Below are 20,047 nucleotides of genomic sequence, written 5' to 3'. Positions count from 1 at the left end.
CCTCCTCTGGTTTGTCCTTCTGTCTTTAATCTCCTAGCTCCTTTTGAAAAAATGCCAATTAAAAGTACTGAAAATGAATTATTCACATAACTCATACAAGGTAGGACTTGCACACCCAAGATGTTACTACATTTTGAATTTCATGATTGTCCAAGATTGAGAAACAAATAAATGCCATAAAACTGTATATTCCACATTACACCTGCACTCCCTGTAATGGACTACTCCTGTTACAGAACTGGGCGTCATTATCTATATATACCCCCAAGAAGACACACTTGTTCCCTTATTCCCCTATTCTGGAGAAAACAATTAAAGTGGCCAAGTTAGGTGTAGAAAGCAAATAAAGGAGCTCTATTTCCTGTGGTCACATTGGGAAGAGGAATGAAGAGATCCTGAAGTGAGATTAGAGTTTCAATAGAAGGCCAGGGATAGGCACATCTAGGCAGTCCATGTCAAGGTGTGGTCATCTCTTCCCCGACCCATTCTTGTCTCTGTAAAGCCATAAATCTTTTCTTGGAGAAGGGCAGATTTTCCTTTTTTCAGCATGAGACAGCTGAGGAAATTCCTTTTTCTTGGTTGCTTTTGTATTGTAATTTTATACTTAAAATATATCTTTAGAATATATATATATGTATAATCATATACATGTATATATCCACGTGTGTGTGGTGTGTGTGTGTGTGTGTGTGTGTGTGTGTGTGTGTCCTCACACACTTCTGTCAGGTCATTTATGCTTCCTTCTGTATCTTTAATCTATATTCTAACAGAAGATTATTCTGTTGTATGTATGTACCCACTCAATTGCAAACTAAGAAAAAAAAACAGAATTACCTGTAGCCTACAGTATATCATATCTGTCTTTCCTCATTAGAACCTACAATTTTACCATTTCTACGCTTGCTTATTATGAGTGTGTATTTAAAACTTCCCTAAGGATGAATATTTGCTTCCAGCACTTCCTTATTAAAAAGCAGTGTTGCATAAAAAACCTGAGTCCCACCACAGCTGCATATCCATTAAGACAGTCTTAGGAAGCATATCGTGGAGGTAGAAATGCAAGTATGTGCAGGTTTTTAAATTTACATAATTATCCTGTAGAACAATTATGTGAATTGATTTTTTTATCCTGCCAATAATATATGAGAAAGCTTTTATTATAATATCTATGCCAATACCGGGTATTATTACCTACTGCGGTGTCAAACATTGTGATGTTAGAATAAATAAAGACCAAAAAAAGAAAGGATTGCAATAGACCAATTATGACTGGACTCTCAGGAGAGTCCCTTTGTACTTGTAAGATAATACTGTAGAAATTGGGGTTCCCACTTGGGTTTCTTAGCCTCATTGCTAAGGAATTTAAGAATGGACTCAAACAGAAGCTCAAGGTAAATTTTAATAGAGTTTGCAAGAAATACTGCAGCGCACGCTAGTTATAAATCTCAGCAACAGCTTGGAGGAAAAGGATAGAGTTGAGAAGGAAAAAGAAGAAAGGAAAAGAGAACAGAAACAAGAGGAGGCAGGTAGGAGTGGAGAGGGGAGGGAAAGGAAAGAGAAAGAAGGAGAGGAGAGGAAAGGAGAGGAGAGGAGAGGAGAAAAGGGGAAGGGAGGGGAGGGAAGAGAAGAGAGGAGGGAAACTGAGATTAGTGTAATTCTAAGAAGGAAAAGAACATCATCCCATTAAAGGGTAAACTATTCCTCTTCTTTAACACATCTTAAGGTAGACCTGCTCTCCTAATTGGAGGTCTTTTGCACAGGTGATTGCCCTGCCTGCCAAACTGGATCAATGCTTAAGGGAGGAGGCAATGGCTTGGCTGCACATACAGTAAGGTTCCACTCTTTACTGTAAGACAGGTTTGTCGAACACTGGACAAAAAAGGCTTTATTATCACTCTGTCCAGGGCATTGTGGGAGTTCGCATCCCCTGCAGGTCCTACTCCCCAGATTCCAGTCGTAATACTACCTTCGGAAGGGAACCCGAAACATCTCTAGAGTCAGTAGTCTCCTGAAGACCATATCCCGTGTTTCCTTCACTGGGAACTGCCACTAGTCCAGACAGGGCAGTTAACAATAGCTGTACTCTCGTACAAAGAGCTCAGACATGACAAATTGCAGTCGAGGAGTAGGCGCTGAACAGAAGATAACCACACTAAAGCTCTACTAAGAAATGATACTAATTTTTTATTTTAATCTTGTGATGATCAGACCACCATTTTCATTGAAAGTTTCAATTTAATGCCAACATGTCTTTTGTCCCAACTTCCAGTGATGTCTGGGTTTAAAGCATTTTAATAGCCCAGTCCCTCTGTATACTCTATATTAATAAGTAGTTCAGTGTCTGCAACGTGGTGTTTGTTTTTCATATTATTCTGGCCTCCTTGAACAATAGATAGCCAGAATTTTTTAAAGAGATGAAGTGGAGGGACTGTCGTCTGAGTGGTAAAACGCGCAATATAACTGGTGCATTGCTGGTTTTCGATATGTTCTCATAGATAGGAGCTGTATTGTTACTGGAAACACCTTCAAAGATAATGTTTTGGGACTCACTGGAGAATTTCAAAAGAGTTGGATAAACTTGTAAAAATTAGAGATAAAATGAAAATGTGTTTTAAAAGTACCTCAAGTCTCTTGAACCCAATTATAAAAAAATGTCTAAAATGATGCCGACCTCAAATGCTCCCTTGGGAGCATCCTTCTGCAGCACGGGTTCTATGGTGCAGCCCAGAAGAGAAAAGCGCTAACAGTGTTGGTAGGTCCACACAGTCATTAGAATTAGTACTTGATGTACATTAGCATAATCTTTTAATCTTCACAAAACCTTTTAATATGTCTCAGTTGATCCTCGCAGAAGCTTCTGCAACACATGAAAATAAAAATAGAAACAGCATTTGGTAGATCAGATTTCACAAGAATTTTGCACTCTGGTACTATAATCTAGACTTATCTGTTTAGAAGTGCCTAAAGGGGTTCTACTATTTATAATTTAAGAAGCAGATAAATTTCTGTAAGTGGATTGATTACAATAAAGCAAATTATTTATATTATCTCTAATCTAAGTCATAAAACCTTTAAGAATTTGTTCGTGATGCATTTTTTAAAAATTGTTTAATTTAGTCAAGAGGCAAGTACATATTCCGCTCACTCTCTGAGAGTAGTGCAGGGCATTGCGCAAGCTGGTCTGTAGCTAAACAATGCCCGCTCCAGCTGGGTGCACTCTATTGCCGTGTTTTTTTGTTGTTGTTTTTTTGGTTTTTTGTTTTTGTTTTTGTTTTTTTTTTTTTTTTTGCCTTCACATTGTTCTTGCGATCAAGTCAATAACCTTGCACAGGATTTCTTCCAAGAGTAGCCTGTTAGTTTATCTCCAAACCATGGAACCTTCTGAGAGTAATAAGTAGCCTTTAAAAATATTTCAAATTAGTGCTTTTGTGTGGGAATCTACAAAACAGCTCTGTTTCAAAATTATTTTTTAAATTGGGTTTTTTGGTCTTTTTATACAAAAACATTACTTGTAAGCGGAGACTCCACATCAATTAAATCCTATGTGATTGACCATAATGGCAATTCCAAGTCTCTGCTATTAAACCACCAATGTCTGGGTATGTTTCTGTGAACTTGGTAACTACCTTGTACAGGTATAGTATAAGGAAATGGAAGTGGGTGTTGCTCATGCCCTTCCATGCATGTTGAACCACATGCAAAGGAATGTACTTTGCATATGTGACTTGCACAGGGTACCTCTGTAGATATAGCAGAAGCTGGGAGTAGACCACATCAGATCTCTCTTAGTTTACCTCAATGTAATTTACACAGAACGCCAACCTGAAGAGAACACTGCTCAACAGTCCAGGCAAACGATGACATGCAGACCCTTTCGATAGGATACATCACACCTTGTAACCCACCTGGTCAGGTTTCTTACAGTGGCTCTCAATGCTTCACTACATAGACTATTGGGCATGTCACCTCTGTCCTTCCACTGCATCCTCCCTCTACATATGGAATCGCTTTGTCTCAACTCCTTCTCATCTTTTCTCCTAGTTAAGTCCCACTTATCTTGTATACTTCAATTCAAAAATTGCCTAAAGGAAGTCATGTCTAATCATCGGCCTAGAGCAAATATTCTGCTTATGCTTTCAAAATGAGAAGTCTGTATTTTCTTCTTGTGAATCCTTTCCCCGATTCACAGTGTGTGTAAGTTCTCTAACTATCTGATTCATGGCTAGTCAGTACTTACCTTCCTTGGGTGACTATAAGGTCTGTGAAAGGGAATTATTGTGGGTTTTTCTACACTGTTTTGTTCTTCAGGCTGAGCATGCAGCAAACACTGAAGTTGTGCTGTTGAGGAAGTGAGTGATACACTAAGACGAATTTGTTCAAACATGCTCATTCTTTTCCCACAGAGGAAATGGAAACCAAGCATAACACTTGGAAACTTTCCCTAAAATCTGTCACGTTTACTTTGCTTTCTTCTTAGGAAGGATTATTGTCTCTGGCCAGGGAGCCTGTCTATGGTGTGTTTTCACTAAAACATGCAATGTGGTGTTTTAAATTCATCTGAACAAAGTAAGGTCCTGGCTAGTCAGTGCCAGAGGTCTCAAAGGCAGCATGATTATTGAAGGAAGCATTCAGAGGGTCCTTTCTGTTCCCTGCATCTCTAGTACAGATATGAGGATAGTGACAGTAACTCTACAACAGAATTACTGCAAATGGCATTAGAAGAATATGAATATCATTTTAAAAATAAGAAGCAAAATATTATAATTTGGGAAACAATTTCATATTATTTCCATTTTACCCTTTAGATTAAAACCTAGCTTTCCAGGGCTGGGATCCTAGAGAAATGGTCCAGAATGTGTAAGAATGTGTACTGCTCTTCCAGAGGACCTGAGTTAAGGTCCCAGCACCCAAGTCAGATAATTCCCAGCCACCTGTAACTCTGGCTCCAGGGGATCTGACATCTTGAGTCGTCAGGAGCCCCTACATTTATGTATGCAACCATGCACGTAATTAAAAATAACAAAAAAAAATCTTTAAAAGTTTAGTTTGGAAATGATTTGAATATTATATCTTTGAATTTAATTATGCGAAGTGTGTCTTAAAGTCTAATGAATAGTCAAGTAACTGTACAAGCTTATGTAAAGTGCTGCTGTTTCTCCTAACCTCCAGCCACATTTTATTCTGCAAGGGTATATCCAAGGAGAACTTTTCATTTCTGAAACTGAAAAGAAAGAGAAGTCACTGTACAGCTTCTCTTCTGCTATGACATTGAAATGAACAATTGTGATAACTTTGCACCCAGCTTTTCTCCTTCGCCTCCATTTCCATGGACTATGACTAACTACAGTTAAAACAAGCTAGAAAAGTGAGTCTATGCAATCCACTTATAGTCAAAGGGGTCACTTCATCCTCATGTTTACAAATACTCCATTCTCTTCTCCTTCCTTTTATTTTTTATTCTAATTTAAATTAATAAAATATTTTAAAGCCAAAAACATTTAGGTGTAAAAATATTTCTAATGGAAACATGTCAAAATATAAATAATTCCCTTATTGTCAAAGTTAATCATTGTTAGAATAAAATTTTAGCCATAGCAAAGGAGAGAGCCCTTAATCAGCTAACATAGGAAATCAGCTGAAGTGGGGGGAGGAAATATCCTAATAAAGAAATATTCCGACAGCTGTATTTCAAAAGCTTTCAGGTGTGCCTTATCCTTGTATCTAGGCCTCGTTAAAGAGCATGCATCATAGGTCCACACTGCTTCCTGATAGATGTCAAAGTGAAGATGCCCCTTGTCTATCCATAAAATCCAGGAAGGGGAATTGCAGCCTTGGCAGCCACTCATCACACCCTTCCCTGACTCAGTTCTTACCAGAGGATCACTGTCTTCTGAGCATTTACCATGTGTTCATTTTCATTTTCTTTCACTCTGGCGTTTAAGGACCATGTGCAGGGTTTAGAGAATATTTGAATAATTTAATGTTAAAGAGAATTTTGTAGTAAAATCATCAAGATATGAGACAAATTATTATTATTTTGCACATTTGTTCAGTTACTTGTTCGGTTATTTTTGCACATTTGGTCATTTGATAGCTTTTTTATACAGACGATTAAGGGAACTTGAGTATAGAATATCAATGTTAATTAATTTTAATTTTTTAATTCACATAACATGCAAATATTGAGCCTGTTAGATTCAAGTCATTATTCCTGACCTTGAGACTCTAAAAATAAAATGTAGAAGCGGTATTTTTTTCCTCATGGGTCATGGATTACAGACAAAGAGCCGTTACTGATTTACTATTTGTTGAGTACAATTCAGAGAACCTTACACTAACTGCATAATTTTATTCAGACAAAAATCTGTAAGATAAACATTAATATTGCTCAAGTTTTTGTATGAAGAAAGCAAAATAAAGAGAGCCTCACAAATTGTCTGGTTGATCTTAGACCTGGAATGGAACTTCCAATGCTGCTCTAGGAGCCGTGCATTTTTTGTGGGAGTTTAGTCCTCCAGAAGTGTACACTTTCTGGAATGAATCCTCACATCCAGCAAACCCTACACATTTACTGCTTGATGCACGTTGCCTGACACTACGGAGAGTATGTAAGTTATGACACATTCTTGAAAAGATTAAAGAATTAAACATGAAAGAAAAATATTTCATACATTTGATATATACTCCATCATATTTAAATTTCACTATCTGAAAATAACATTTTATTTTGTTATATAAATGCAGTAACTAAAATACATAAATTAGTAGAGTGTGTTTTTCTGCTACTGCTTTGTGCTTGGATTTAACTCGGAGTTTTGTGCTCACCTAGATAAGCCACTGAGACACATTCCTATTTCTGCTTTGTTTAGAAGGCTCCCTCAGTTTCAGCCTCACAAATGTTGATTTAATGCTCTTGTTTTGGTTACTGTTCCAATACCCTTCCATGTCTTCAGTGATGCTGTCTTCTTGTGTCTGAAATATTTACTGAATTTGCTGGCATTACTTAAATTTGTAGGAAGAATTCACTTAAATTTGTCACTAGATGTTCTTCCATGTGTTGTTTAAGCTAACTTGCTATCTCATGAAGAATAGCTCTTTTCCCCAATAGAACAAAATGTTTCAAATGACTAGTTAGGAAGTCACATGTAAAGACATGAACTTGACATAAGAGAAGATATGTATTGAACTACATAGTGTGTAATCTTAAATACAACAAGAAAATGAATCTAAGTTTATGTCATATAATGCCTTCTCAACAATTAAACTCATTGTATCAAATGTGATCAGATCTGTATAGAGATCAAGTTGGTTGGCTTGTGAGAACTCTTGCAACCTGGTTGGCAAACCTATTTCCTCTAGAATCAGGGAAAATGTCCATTTGATATTTTCTAATGTGTTTATTTGTTATTGGTGATGTTTGACCACAATGCCCTCTGAGCATGTAAAGTTCACTGGTGTGTGTGGCTGAGATCACTTATTAAAGGTAGATGATGTGACCCAAACACCCATTACACACCTTATAATATGTTGCAGTAGAGAGAAAAGCAGCAGAGGGTGAACCTGTTACCGTGAGTAACAAAACTCTGAAGAACACTCCTGTGTGACCTGTTCCTTCAAACTGCCCAAAAAACATGAGGGCAACAGAGACACTCCCAGCTTAAGTGTGAACACTTAATTATCCTTAGAAAATTATCAGTTGCTGTGCTAAGATTCTTTTTAGACTATTTTCACATCACACATCCACACACCAGTGGAACAAGAAAACATACTCAGAGTGTGCCGGGTGGAAAACCCGTTGACACACTCTCTGACCCCTGGATCACTGAATGGATTCTTGCCTTCAGGAGAGGACAGCTCTCTCTGCACAGGTCCGAGTCTCCATCAGCAGGATCTATCATGTTTTGACCAAATTGAATGAGCATAAACCAATAATGAACTGACATCAATGTATGTGTGATTGACCTCTTTAAGTCTTAGTGTCTCCTTGTTGGTTTTTATCTGCAGTTTGATAGCTTTATAAAATATTTGATAGCATAAACTCTATAGCCCATTAGGAATGAGTTTTGCCTCTAGTCCTTTCTAGTCATAATCTCAGGTGAATTATTAAACCTCTTTGTAATTCTGGTGTCCTGAGTGGAAAGCAAATTTAATAAAAGCATCATTAGTTATAGTTTTATAATTGTAATAGAAGGAGAATTAAGACGTCATGGACAGTGTCACATAGTTCATGAGCAATATTCACTCAATGAATATTGGTGTTTAAAAGGTATTTCTATAAGATTTCTTGAATCTCAATGTTACAGTCATTTATAAGTACTTGTAAAATGATACATTATCCCAAATCAACTTTTCATCCAAGTGCATTACCAAACAGGATTGTCTACTGGGGAAACATTGCTGTCTATTACTTGTCAGCCTCAAGAGATTAGTGTAACATCAGAAAACATGCATTGTCCCAGAGTGGTCTATTGTTGGTGATCTTCTCTTGGGATGTTGTTCAGAGCCCTCTTGAATGCACCCATTATATTTGCAGATGGCTTCAGATGTTCCAATGTGTTTGAAAATCTACAGCTGTTTTTGTCATATACTTGTACATTGTCCTTCCTTTTCTCTGTTGTCTACTCTCTCTCAGGTCAGTTTTGGAATCTCGGTGGAGGAATAGCTGCTAACTCTGTAGATATTCCCGAGGTAGCTATTCTGAGCCAAGCACTAAACCAGATGGAGCGCACAGTGTTGTCCCAGTCTATGTGGGAGAGAGGTCACTCAGTTGACTTCACAGTGTTGTCCCAGTCTATGTGGGAGAGAGGTCACTCAGTTGACTTCACAATGTTGAGACCAGGGCAGCCCACACTGTGATGTCATCGTGTCTGTGAACTTTCAGCAAACTTTTATTTCTTTTTATCACTAAGATTTGTAGAGTTTATTTCCATCCATTACTTTATTTATTTAGAAACAAGATCTCATGTAGTCCAGCCTCATTATGTAACTGAGGAAGACTTCAGTGTCTAATCCTCTTGTGTTGACATTACAAGTGAGTTTATGTGATACTGGCTATGGAACCCAGGATTTTCTGGATGCTAGACAAGCATTTTGCTAATTGAATCACAAGCCCAGCTCCTAACGATGACTTTTTAACAAGGATGCTAATCAGTCCAATTCATTGCTTCTTGACATAACTTTCCTAAGTACCATGAGGCATTTCCAAAGCTAAAGCATGCTAACAAAGCTATGTGTGTTCTTTCCTGTACTCAGGGCTTTATGACCTTTTACCCACTTCCTAATTTTGGAGAATGAGGGCAGTCTTTTAACATACATGTATGTTGAGGCTCTATAACAGGATCTGAAAATTTACCCCCTCAAACTTTGACACGCTTTTTTACACTGAAAAATTGGCCTCTGTGTAAAGGGAGACAGCCTTGGGATTTCCTCTAAGATGTCCTATCCTCAGTGATGCAGGAATTTAGGGTTGAATTTGAAAGCTTGTAAAAAATAAGGGTTAACCTACAAAATAAAGTGCATCAAACAAATTGAATTTTAGATAAATAATGAGTTGTGTGTGTCCCAAATATGGCATAGAACACACACAAAGTAAGCACTGTGTTTCTGAGAATGTATATTTAGCACATCAGGCAATTCTGGGAATCAAAAGTACATCAAAAAGGAGACTGGGAGGAACTAGAAAGAAACAGCTGTGTGGGTGACAGTGCAGAGGAAGTCAGATATTAGTATAATTCATCTTAGTCATTTGACTTAAGAAACATAGCAGTATAATTTACAAATAATAAACAAGGAAAACCTTATATAATTGATTATCATTAAATATATAGAACATTGATATAAGCAGGAGCTAATGATAAATGATTGTATATGTCAATTTTTACTTAAATATAATTAATATCATCTATAATCATAAGGCCTTTCATTATTTATGCTAAATGTACATGCATGATACATATATACATGTACATACATATATGTATATATGTATACAATACACACACCTTTGATTTCCAGCTTTCTTTGTCCTTATTTTCACTGGTACCATGAAAATGACCAAAAGTTTCAGGACACAAAACTCACTTGTGTCTCTCTCTCAGATCCACACATCATAAGTCTGTGTAGAGTGATGATCAACTGTTCTAAGAATCTATCTATCTGTCCTGATTTCAGCCCTACCAGAGGCTCCAGGGGAGAGGTTGTTTCCATGTTTTTCATGTTCTTGGTCAAGCTCATGCCATGTGAGCGCAGGACTGAAGCCTGGGATCCTGGCTGGCTGTGTGAAGGGGCTGCTCTCTGCTTGTTGAGGCTCTGCAGAGACCCTCACAATAGCCCATTTGTCTTGAAAGCCAGCATCTCTGCCTCCACTCATCTACTGGATTTCCTTTCTTGCTTTCTTTTCTCTAGACTTCTTTCTTCATCATAGCTCATACGATTAGACAGGGTCTAATGGGATTATTCAAGGTCATCTGTTTATCTGAGAGGCTACAACCTTTGTTCTACCTGAAGCATCAGTGTGTGTGTGTGTGTGTGTGTGTGTGTGTGTGTGTGTGTAGCATACTCACAGATACTAGGACTACAGTTTGAAAAATCTTGGGAAAACATTCTGTTTACCACACACCACAGGTTTTCTGATACAGTGTATGATTGACAATTTAACTGAGGCCTTTTCAGAGATTATCCTAAATGAGAAAAAGAATAATAAACAAGACCACAACCCTTTGATTCTAATTTTGCTAACATACAATTAATGGAGCACAGTCTCTTTGTTCTCATACTGAACTGCTTCATCATTTAGAAGGTGGTCTACGTTTTGGAAAGGAATAAACGCTTTATATGGATACCCAGTAGTTGAATAGAAAACTGTTTTTATTCATGACATAAGCATGTTTGTCTGGTACCAGTTAATTTAAAGATATTAAAACTATTTTAAAGGACATGTAAGTTGTAATCATGACACAGTCTTAAATTAACCTTATTTTATTTGATATAATGAAAAATTAAAATGTGAGTCTAAAAGTGCAGCAAGAGAAATTTTCTATTCTTTTCCATGAGATTTGGAATCAGCATATAAATGGCTTCATCAATTATTGAGAAAAGACTAAGAAAAGGAAATGACTGGCTGAGATGCTGTGTTTTGAACTGTAGATTCAAAGCCCTTTGGTTGAAGGTATCCAAAGGTCCACGTCCTTCAGAGTTCTTTCTTGCTCTCTTCTCTGCTTGCCTACTTAAATTTCCTTTTAGTAAAAAATTTAAAAGAATAAAAATACTGCTTAAGGAGTTTTTTCAATAGAATGTCAAACAGAATGTATATTTCAAACACTGAGATACTGGTGTTAAAAAATAGATTACTGTGTAGACAAAGACCACTTACAAGGGCAAATGATGGTAACCTTGAACTAACACTTTCTCTTCAGTGTTAAGTCTGAACTCCATTTTTTTATTGGATTATTTGTTCTTTTGATGACCAATTTCTTGAGTTCCTTGTATATTTTTGAGATCAGACCTCTGTCTGATGTGGGGTTAGTGAAGAACTTTTCCCATTCTGTAGGCTGTTGTTTTGTCTTGTTGACCGTGTCTTTTGCTTTACAGAAGCTTTTCAGTTTCAGGAGGTCTCATTTACTAATTGTTTCTCTCAGTGTCTATGCTACTGGGATTATATTTTGGAAGTGATCTTCTGTGCCAATGCGTTCATGTTCAAGTTCAAGTTTCTTTTCTATGAGGTTCAGTGTGGCTGGCTTTATCTGGAAATCTTTAATCCATGTGGACTTGAATTTTGTGCGTGGTGATAGATATGGATCTATTTTCATTCTTCTACATGCTGATTTGATGAGCATCTTAAGGTTACCTATTTGCCTTCTCTTAGTAAAATTGATGACAACAAAAGATCATGTCAGTTTTATTCATGAATGTGTGTGTACCAAACTCTCACTGGTATCTGACACTGGATAATTCAGATGCTTGAGAAAATTCCTAAAATAAATAAAATTTAATACCCAGGCATGAGTGCTATCAACACATAAAATAGAATATTTGAAGTGCCCATGGCACTTTTGATTTACTCCTCTATGTTTACGATACTTCTTGGTATCATAACTATTTTCTTCACATTTGAAGAAATGTGAGCTTGTGGTATAAGAATTAACCTCTCACGTGTCTAGCGCCCCATGTTTGTTGTTGTCTTCTTCCTCTTCTCTTTCCCTCCTCTTTCTTTTTGACTTTTCCTCTTTTTACAGAAAAATGTATTTTCCAGTTCTAGATTTCCCCAAAGGAAAGGTCTCTTTTCATCCTCCCTAACCAACCTTGGAAGAGAAGGGGCACATGCGAAGTGTGTGAGAGCTTCTGAGCTCTGAAAATCAGGTTCACAAGAACTAGGAGGAGTCGAAGAAACACTAGCCCATACTTTAAATGTCCTATTCATGTAGGGGAAACTAATGGGCCTAGAACAGATTCTTAATCATTTACTTTATCTTAGAGCTCTTCTTTTGTGGACAACAATATTCACTGTAAACATATCATTAAATGACTTGAGCTTCAAAGCAATTGTGGCATAAATCATTTGTACCAATCAGTTTTGAAACATTTTTATGACATAAAACATATATGCATATATTTATGACATTAACTGTAGTGGTCTCTAATTTTATATAAAGCTACGGTTTTAAAGAGGTATAAAATGTTACATATTCATTTTGTAACTATTAAATTGTATTTATTAAATATTATTAAATTGACATTTCAGTTCATTATTTTAATATCTAAATAGGGTAAAGCTGTCAACTAAATCAATTTAAAACTACTTTATCTTGCCTCTGCGATTGCTAAGGTCTTTTAATGGAAGTATGACTGTAATTGGAATTAATTAATCATATAATTAGAAGTAATGAACAGTTGAAAGCAGAAAGAAATGACTAGGAACTTATTCCTTTAAGATTTCATCTCAAAGACCTTTCAATGGGTAAGTGGCAATATGAATTTCTCTGACCCATTTCTTTATACTTATTTTAGTACTCAACTGAATTCTGAGAAAGTCTACAAAACTCTTTAGGGTCTAAGAGATGTAGCTCAGTGATAGGGCACGCTTAATGTGTGCAAGGCCCTGGCCCTATCCACAGCATCACAAACAATCAAAATCACAAACAAAAGAAATTGCCTCCTTAGAATAAGGGAAAGCTTCTAAATTATTAAAATAAGAGTTATCTAAGATTATGATATAGAACTTGGTACTATCATCTCAAAATGCATTTTTGAAAAATCTATTTAGACTAACATACATCTAATAAAATATTAACGTATTAACTACACATATATTTAATATTTTGTTATTTGTATATTTGGGGTTTTTTTATAAATTTATTTATTTATTAAGGATTTCTGTCTCTTCCCCGCCACCGCCTCCCATTTCCCTCCCCCAATTAAGCCCCCCCCCAGCCCGAAAAGCAATCAGGGTTCCCTGTCCTGTGGGAAGTCCAAGGAACCCCCACCTCCATCCAGGTCTAGTAAGTTGAGCATCCAAACTGCCTAGGCTCCCACAAAGCCAGTGCGTGCAGTAGGATCAGAAACCCATTGCCATTGTTCTTGAGTTGTCAGTAGTCCTCATTGTCCGCTATGTTCAGAGAGTCCGGTTTTATCCCAGGCTTTTCCAGACCCAGGCCAGCTGGTCTTGGTGAGTTCCCAGTATATTTGTATTAGGATGGATTGCATTTATCATTTGAACATTGCATGTCTGACTTGTAAGATTGCAGAAATGGGAAAATAGGGCTGGGGATGGTTCAGGGGTGAAGAATTCTGGTTGCCCTTTCAGAGGATCCACATGGTAACTCTCAGCCATTAACTACAGTTCCTAGTTAGAATGCCCTCCCTCTTCTGGTCTCCACGGGTATTGCATGCATTTGATCGAAGGCCACACACTCACACACACCGAATAAAACAAACACATTTAAAAAAACACACAGAGAAAGAAGAAAATATACTTTCACAGTCTTGTGACAGTAAGAGACAACAAACTGAGTATTGTACTAGCAAGTATAAAGTACAAAAAAGAATAAGTCCAGTAAAAAAATGTATTTTTCAACCAATATTTTTCATTCACTAATATTTCAAAAGCTTCTGAAATTAACCATGAGGAAAATAAATCCTAAGATAATGTCAAGACAAGATGAGTAGATGAACCACATTAGCAAAGTGCATTCAGGATGTTTCTAGCAGTAGAGGGGTGGTGTTTGGCTGAGTTACTAATTTCCATGAATTCTTCCCAGATAACTTTCCAAACGGTTGTGGACAATGTCTCCCAAACTTCTTTTCAAAGAAACAGTGAACAAAGCAGCATTTACACTGCTTACAATGTGTGCTAGCAAAGTTCCTTGACGCTTCTGCATGTGTATGAACACATACATCACTGTGTGTGTCACACGAGCCTCTGGGATATTTGCTACTGGAAACTTTCCTGCTGGCTTATAGTATTTAGGTAAATAAGGGTGATAATGAAGATGCTCTCTTGTTAACAGTAATGTCTCTCCCCAGGTTAATCTCTTGGCTTTTGGAGTTATCATATACAAAGTTTTTCGCCACACTGCTGGATTGAAACCAGAAGTTAGTTGCTATGAGAACATAAGGTATGTGGTTTTTAACGTTTACTTAAAAGATTTAGCAACTTGCTTTGCTTCTCTCTCTCTCTCTCTCTCTCTCTCTCTCTCTCTCTCTCTCTCTCTCTCTCATGGTTCTGGGGTTATAACAGACTCAATCACAGGGAATCCCATGTGACAGACAGGTGTTCGATCACTCTGCAACACTGTCAGTCCCTTAATCACCTAAACAACAAATAATTTGGGACACTGTGTCTTTAAAAGAATTAGTTTTTCCACCATATTTAAAATATCTATTAGAAAAAAGCACTTAATGCTTTTAATAAAATTATAAACATCACAGATTAAATAGTAAATAAATCCATCTTTTACAATGCACTACCATTTGAAAGAGTAATTGTTTTAAGTTAAAAATAGATTTTAATGACTGTCTTTTGTAAGATATTTCTCAGACCTTGGCAAATCTTTCTTCTGATTCAGGGTTTATAAGTTGCTATGACTTTTCCTTTAACGCTCTCTCTAAGACTGATCTATTAAGACCTTGAAGGCTTTGTTCAGGGGAAGCTGAAGTAGGGGTGTGGGAAGCGACTGCTGCCTGCGTTGCTTGGGAACACACTCCTGCATCCTGCAGTTCTGACACCTCAAGGAAGATTCATAGTTGGAACTTAGCAAGTGTTTGAATTATTATATTGCTTCAGCTCTCGATAGTGAGAGTTTCATGTTGGGCCCTGGCTTTAATACAGTTCAAAATGCTGCATTTTCTGAAGTGTGTTGCAAGCACACCTGCAGCACTGCAGTAATGGCTCTGCTGATTTGAATGAGAAACACCAGCTGCTTCATTTTCTTTCTTTCTTTTGTTTTTTGTTTGGTTTGGTTTTAATTTTTGGTTTTTAATGACAAGGTTTCTTTATGTAATTCTGTCTGTTTTCAAACTCACAGAGATCCACCTACCTCTGCCTCCCAAGTGCTGGGATTAAAGGTACCACCAACACCTGGCACCTAGCAGCTTTATTTTCAAGGCCATGTCCCCAGTGGGAAAGATTTAATATTGTTTTACCTGAAGTCACTGATGGTTGAAAATATCAATAGCTTAATATATTTACACATATTTCCCTTAAATTTTGAGACATTGGTATTCTGACACAAATTTATTTTGAGGTTACTACGTTGCAAATGCAACAACAATGACAAAATTCTAGATTTATATTCTACACTTTCATCACTATTGAATTAGAAATAAACGAGAAGCCTTTTTAGATAATGTAAGTGCCAGCTGACAAGAGTCCTCAGGGGCTGCTCTTCCAGGACTACTGCCACAGTAGACATGAAACCAAAGCCTGAGAGTTGCAGTTCGCCAGTATAAAATATTTCAAAGTTAAGCAATTCCTTCAAAAATGGTACATTTTAATAATGAGACCTTGATTTTTGAAGCATTTTCTAGGATGAACAGCAAGTTAACCTAAGGTAACATGTAGGTTATCACATCAAACCACAGGCCAACTGTCATCATCTAAGTCAGTGTTGATCTTTCTGGTCATAAAATACTTACTTTATGAATCCTTAGAAAAGCTGGGGGATATGTGGGATCGGTGTGGTAGCTGGGCATTCCATTTGCATGGGTTCTAACTGGAACTCTTCAAATGCACCCCAGGTCTTGTGCCAGAGGCGCCCTGGCCCTCCTCTTCCTTCTGGGTACCACCTGGATCTTTGGGGTTCTCCACGTGGTGCAAGCTTCTGTAGTGACAGCTTACCTCTTCACAGTCAGCAACGCCTTCCAAGGGATGTTCATTTTCTTGTTCCTGTGTGTTTTATCTAGAAAGGTAAGCACTCTAAAAATTTTGGTCAAATGTAGATTATATTTATGTTACATGTTAGCAAACTGACAGCAAATGTTTAGTCTTAAAGATTTGTGACTTCCACCTTTTATTGCCTGATTGTAGTCCATTTTAAATACACAATGATTGAAATAATTTTATCTTAAAATAACAGAATATAACTGTTCATATCTAGCTATGACTTGAAAAAGCCTTGTTATTAAATATGTATAATATAATAGATGCTATATAACTTATATTCACTTGAGTATATTCTTATATTCAAATAGCAATAAGACTTCAATAAAGCAAATATGTCCATTTATTAGGACTTAAAAATAATGCTGTGAGATTGTCTTAATGATGCAGCATTTTATTCATTTTCTCTTTCATGAAGATTCAAGAAGAATATTACAGGTTGTTCAAAAACGTCCCTTGTTGTTTTGGCTGTTTGCGGTAAACAAAGAGAATCCTTCATAATCATAGCTTCCACGGAACAAGAACTCCAAGCTTCAGATAACCCGTGTGTAAAAAGCAACCTGTCCTTTCATTGTTAGTAATTAATTTCAAATTTGTATTTCTGTTCACAGTATAAGGGATGTAGTTAATGTGAGATAAAATTATGGACCAGAAAGCGACAGCATGTTTTCCTACATGACATAGTTAGATATGTCAGAGACAGTACCGCAGCTATTCTGGAAGTAATTGGTTTCTCTGGAGTGATATCACTGTGCCCAAGGAAAGATTTCCTTCTAACATAAGAAATATATGAATGTCCTGGAGGAAACCACTGGCTTGATATCTTTGTGACTCGTGTTGCCTTTCAAACGAGTCCCCTACCACCTTAGTAATGAGTTCAGTTGCAGGAAGGAAAGCATAAGAGAATTGGAGGAGCAGAATATAAAGCAGGGAAGAAGGCCTCTCTGACAAAGAATTGTCATTCCAATAAACTTGGCTTGCTCTAAACTTGATGAGAAAATTTCAAGATAAAATAATGGAAAAAAGAAAAACCAACCTAGCAGATTGGGAATTGGTCTAAACTTAAAAGACCCAGACCTAAGTTTGCTGTATCCATGTTCTCTCTTACTGTTACAAAGCAAACAAAGAAAAACAAATACAAATGAAAGACACAGGACGTGTGTTCTTACACTCACATTAGATTTGAGTGTAAATTTTTTTAATTCTTCAGATTGGGGCTTCAAATTTACAGTCAGTAAAGCATGAATTTGTCAAACTATAATGCTGTTTATGTCTTTAGCGTAAAAATAGAGTGTGACGTGTTTTGCCTACAATATTTTACTGTTGTGAAAATTATCTTTTCATATTAGAGCAATATACTTGAATACTTCATTACTTTTAACCTTACAAATATCATGGGATTCATGTTGCAACAGTTCCCTTTAATTGACAATTTTTAAGAGGACATTGTAAATTTAAAGTATTCATAACATGAACTGTGATTTTGTTTCTGATCAGAAAAAATGCACCACTAGAGCATTATTTATAACAAAGAAGTCACTAAGAACTGTAAGAGGTTCATGGTGGATCTATTTTCTGACCATTTCCTCCTGCCTATCAAAGCCTGTTTGTTTAAATATGGCTTCTATCTATTCTCTCATTCAAATGAAAAGCAGATTTTTTTCAGAAATGAGTCATTGTTCTGTGCCTTCCTGAGAATGTGATTCACAGGACACTGGTTTTAATTTCTGTGGCTGTTGGATGAAGCCTGACATGGCCTCTCCTAAAAATAACATGCCAGCTTGGAGAAGCCGTTTTGCCACAGCTTGGAGGGGCTGTACTCTCAAGAAGACCTCTCACCTGCCAAGAAGGACTTTGTATTTCTAGAGCCTGTGAGACCACACCCTTTCATTATCTCCCAATGTCTTACCTGTTAAATCCGTGACCCAAGACTGCCACGTCATCCCAGGATAGTACTGTAAAAATGGGATAGTTAAACTAATCTGCTCAACCAATGGACAGAAAGCTATCCCATGTGGGAGATGAAACAACCAGCCCCAAATATCCACACACTGCTCTTCAGAATCTGTGACTACGGAGGATGGCCAGGAGAAGGGGAAAGTGAGCTGCCAGTCAGCTCAGTTCATCTGGGCCGGAAAAGACTCTTGCTGCCCTTGTAGAAGTCAGCAGTGCAGGTGCTGTTAATTTTAGTCTGGGTCACCCATTTTGGGCCTTTTATTTCCAGAGCTGCAAGACAATAAAATTCTACTACTGAAACCACTACTTTTGAGTTCTTTTATTTATTTTATTTTATTTCATTGTATTTCATTTCATTTTTGAGGTAGCTATAGGGAACTAAGACAGGACATATTTATTCACTAACAACTTTAGATCAAGCTACTATTCATATCAAAGGCAAAAACATTTTCATTATTGTCCAGTTTCTCCTTGTGGCAATTTGTGAAGCACAATTCTGCAACCACACATGAACTTGTGCCAAGTCCTTTTCTTCTTTTTCTCTTTTGGGCTTTCTGAACACAGTCTACTTATCTGCCGCCTCCTGACCATGGGACTGATTTGGTTACAGTTCTTTTTCTTTTTTTTTTTTTACACTATTAGAGTTGGAGTCCAGAGATGCTTCATGTGCACTGGGCAAACACTTAAACATTGGCCTATTTCTTAGAACTCCTGGATCCACTCGTCCATTGTTGTAGGCCGCTTGTTCATTTCCCAGCCACCCAGACTCCCAAAATCATCACACAGAAACTATATTATTTGCAATACTGTTTGGCCAATAGCTAAAGAGTATTGTTAACCAGCTCTTATACTAAAATTAGCCCATTTCCATTATTTTACATTTTACCACAAAGCTTATGGTCTACAAGCAAGGTTCCAGCTGACAGCTCTCGTCTTCCCCTCTGGCAGCTACATGGTTATCTCCGCTACTCTGCCTTCTTTCTCCCAGCATTCACTTTAGTTTTCCCCACCTAGCTCTACTCTTTTGCCCTATCTTAGGCCAAGGCAGTTTCTTTATTCATTAACCAATAAAAGAAACAATAGACAGAAGGACTTCCCACACCACTTGTCTAATCTCCTTAGCATAGAGCCTTTGAGGAAATCGTGAATTATAAATTCAGAACAGCCAAAAAGAGCACCCCTTTTGTATAGAGTTGTCTTCCACCTGGAATGTTTCCCACCAGGTAAAGAACATCTGTCACTCAAGGACACCTTCTATAAAGCCTCAAATGGACTCTTATTTATTTCCACAGTCATTACAACTTCAGTTTGTAATTTTTTTTTAAAGACAGGATCTTCTGTATCTGAGCCCACTGTATCTGATACCCACTGTATCTCAAAGTATGACCTTGAACTCCTGATTGTCTGTCTCCACCTCCCTGTTTTCAGTTACAGGTGTGTAAATGTACAGACTGTGCATAATAACACACAATAATATGTATTATTCATGTGTGTTATTCACAATGAGTCTGAGACCCATTGTGAAGGAATCACTCAGTGCTCACATTTAAAACCCACAGATATTAGATTACAGAAGGTAGAGGTTTATCTAATAATGACATTTATAGAAAAAGACACTTTGTCACCTAAGGGACATGGATAATTTTTATTTTTTTTACTAAATTCTGCCACCATGTTTAATCTTCACAGTAACCTGGGTGCATCCTACTACTGTTT

At 37.1% G+C, this 20,047-nt stretch overlaps 1 protein-coding gene across 2 annotated transcripts in view; it reads left to right on the top strand.

The window, feature by feature from the left end:
• Adgrl4 (adhesion G protein-coupled receptor L4) overlaps positions 1–18,634 on the top strand; it is an 87,755-nt gene extending 69,121 nt beyond the window's left edge. For both annotated transcript variants that reach the window (XM_075981089.1, XM_075981090.1), the window contains 3 exons: positions 14,521–14,612; positions 16,234–16,402; positions 16,794–18,634. In XM_075981089.1, coding sequence (XP_075837204.1) covers positions 14,521–14,612; positions 16,234–16,402; positions 16,794–16,856 — 324 coding nt within the window. In that variant the 3' untranslated portion in view covers positions 16,857–18,634. The remainder of the gene's footprint in view (positions 1–14,520; positions 14,613–16,233; positions 16,403–16,793) is intronic.
• Positions 18,635–20,047: the final 1,413 nt, after the last annotated feature.

The sequence above is a fragment of the Microtus pennsylvanicus genome, chromosome 7 (assembly GCF_037038515.1).
Source record: "Microtus pennsylvanicus isolate mMicPen1 chromosome 7, mMicPen1.hap1, whole genome shotgun sequence".
Classification (NCBI taxonomy): domain Eukaryota; kingdom Metazoa; phylum Chordata; class Mammalia; order Rodentia; family Cricetidae; genus Microtus; species Microtus pennsylvanicus.
This window is presented reverse-complemented; position numbering and strand designations above follow the sequence as displayed.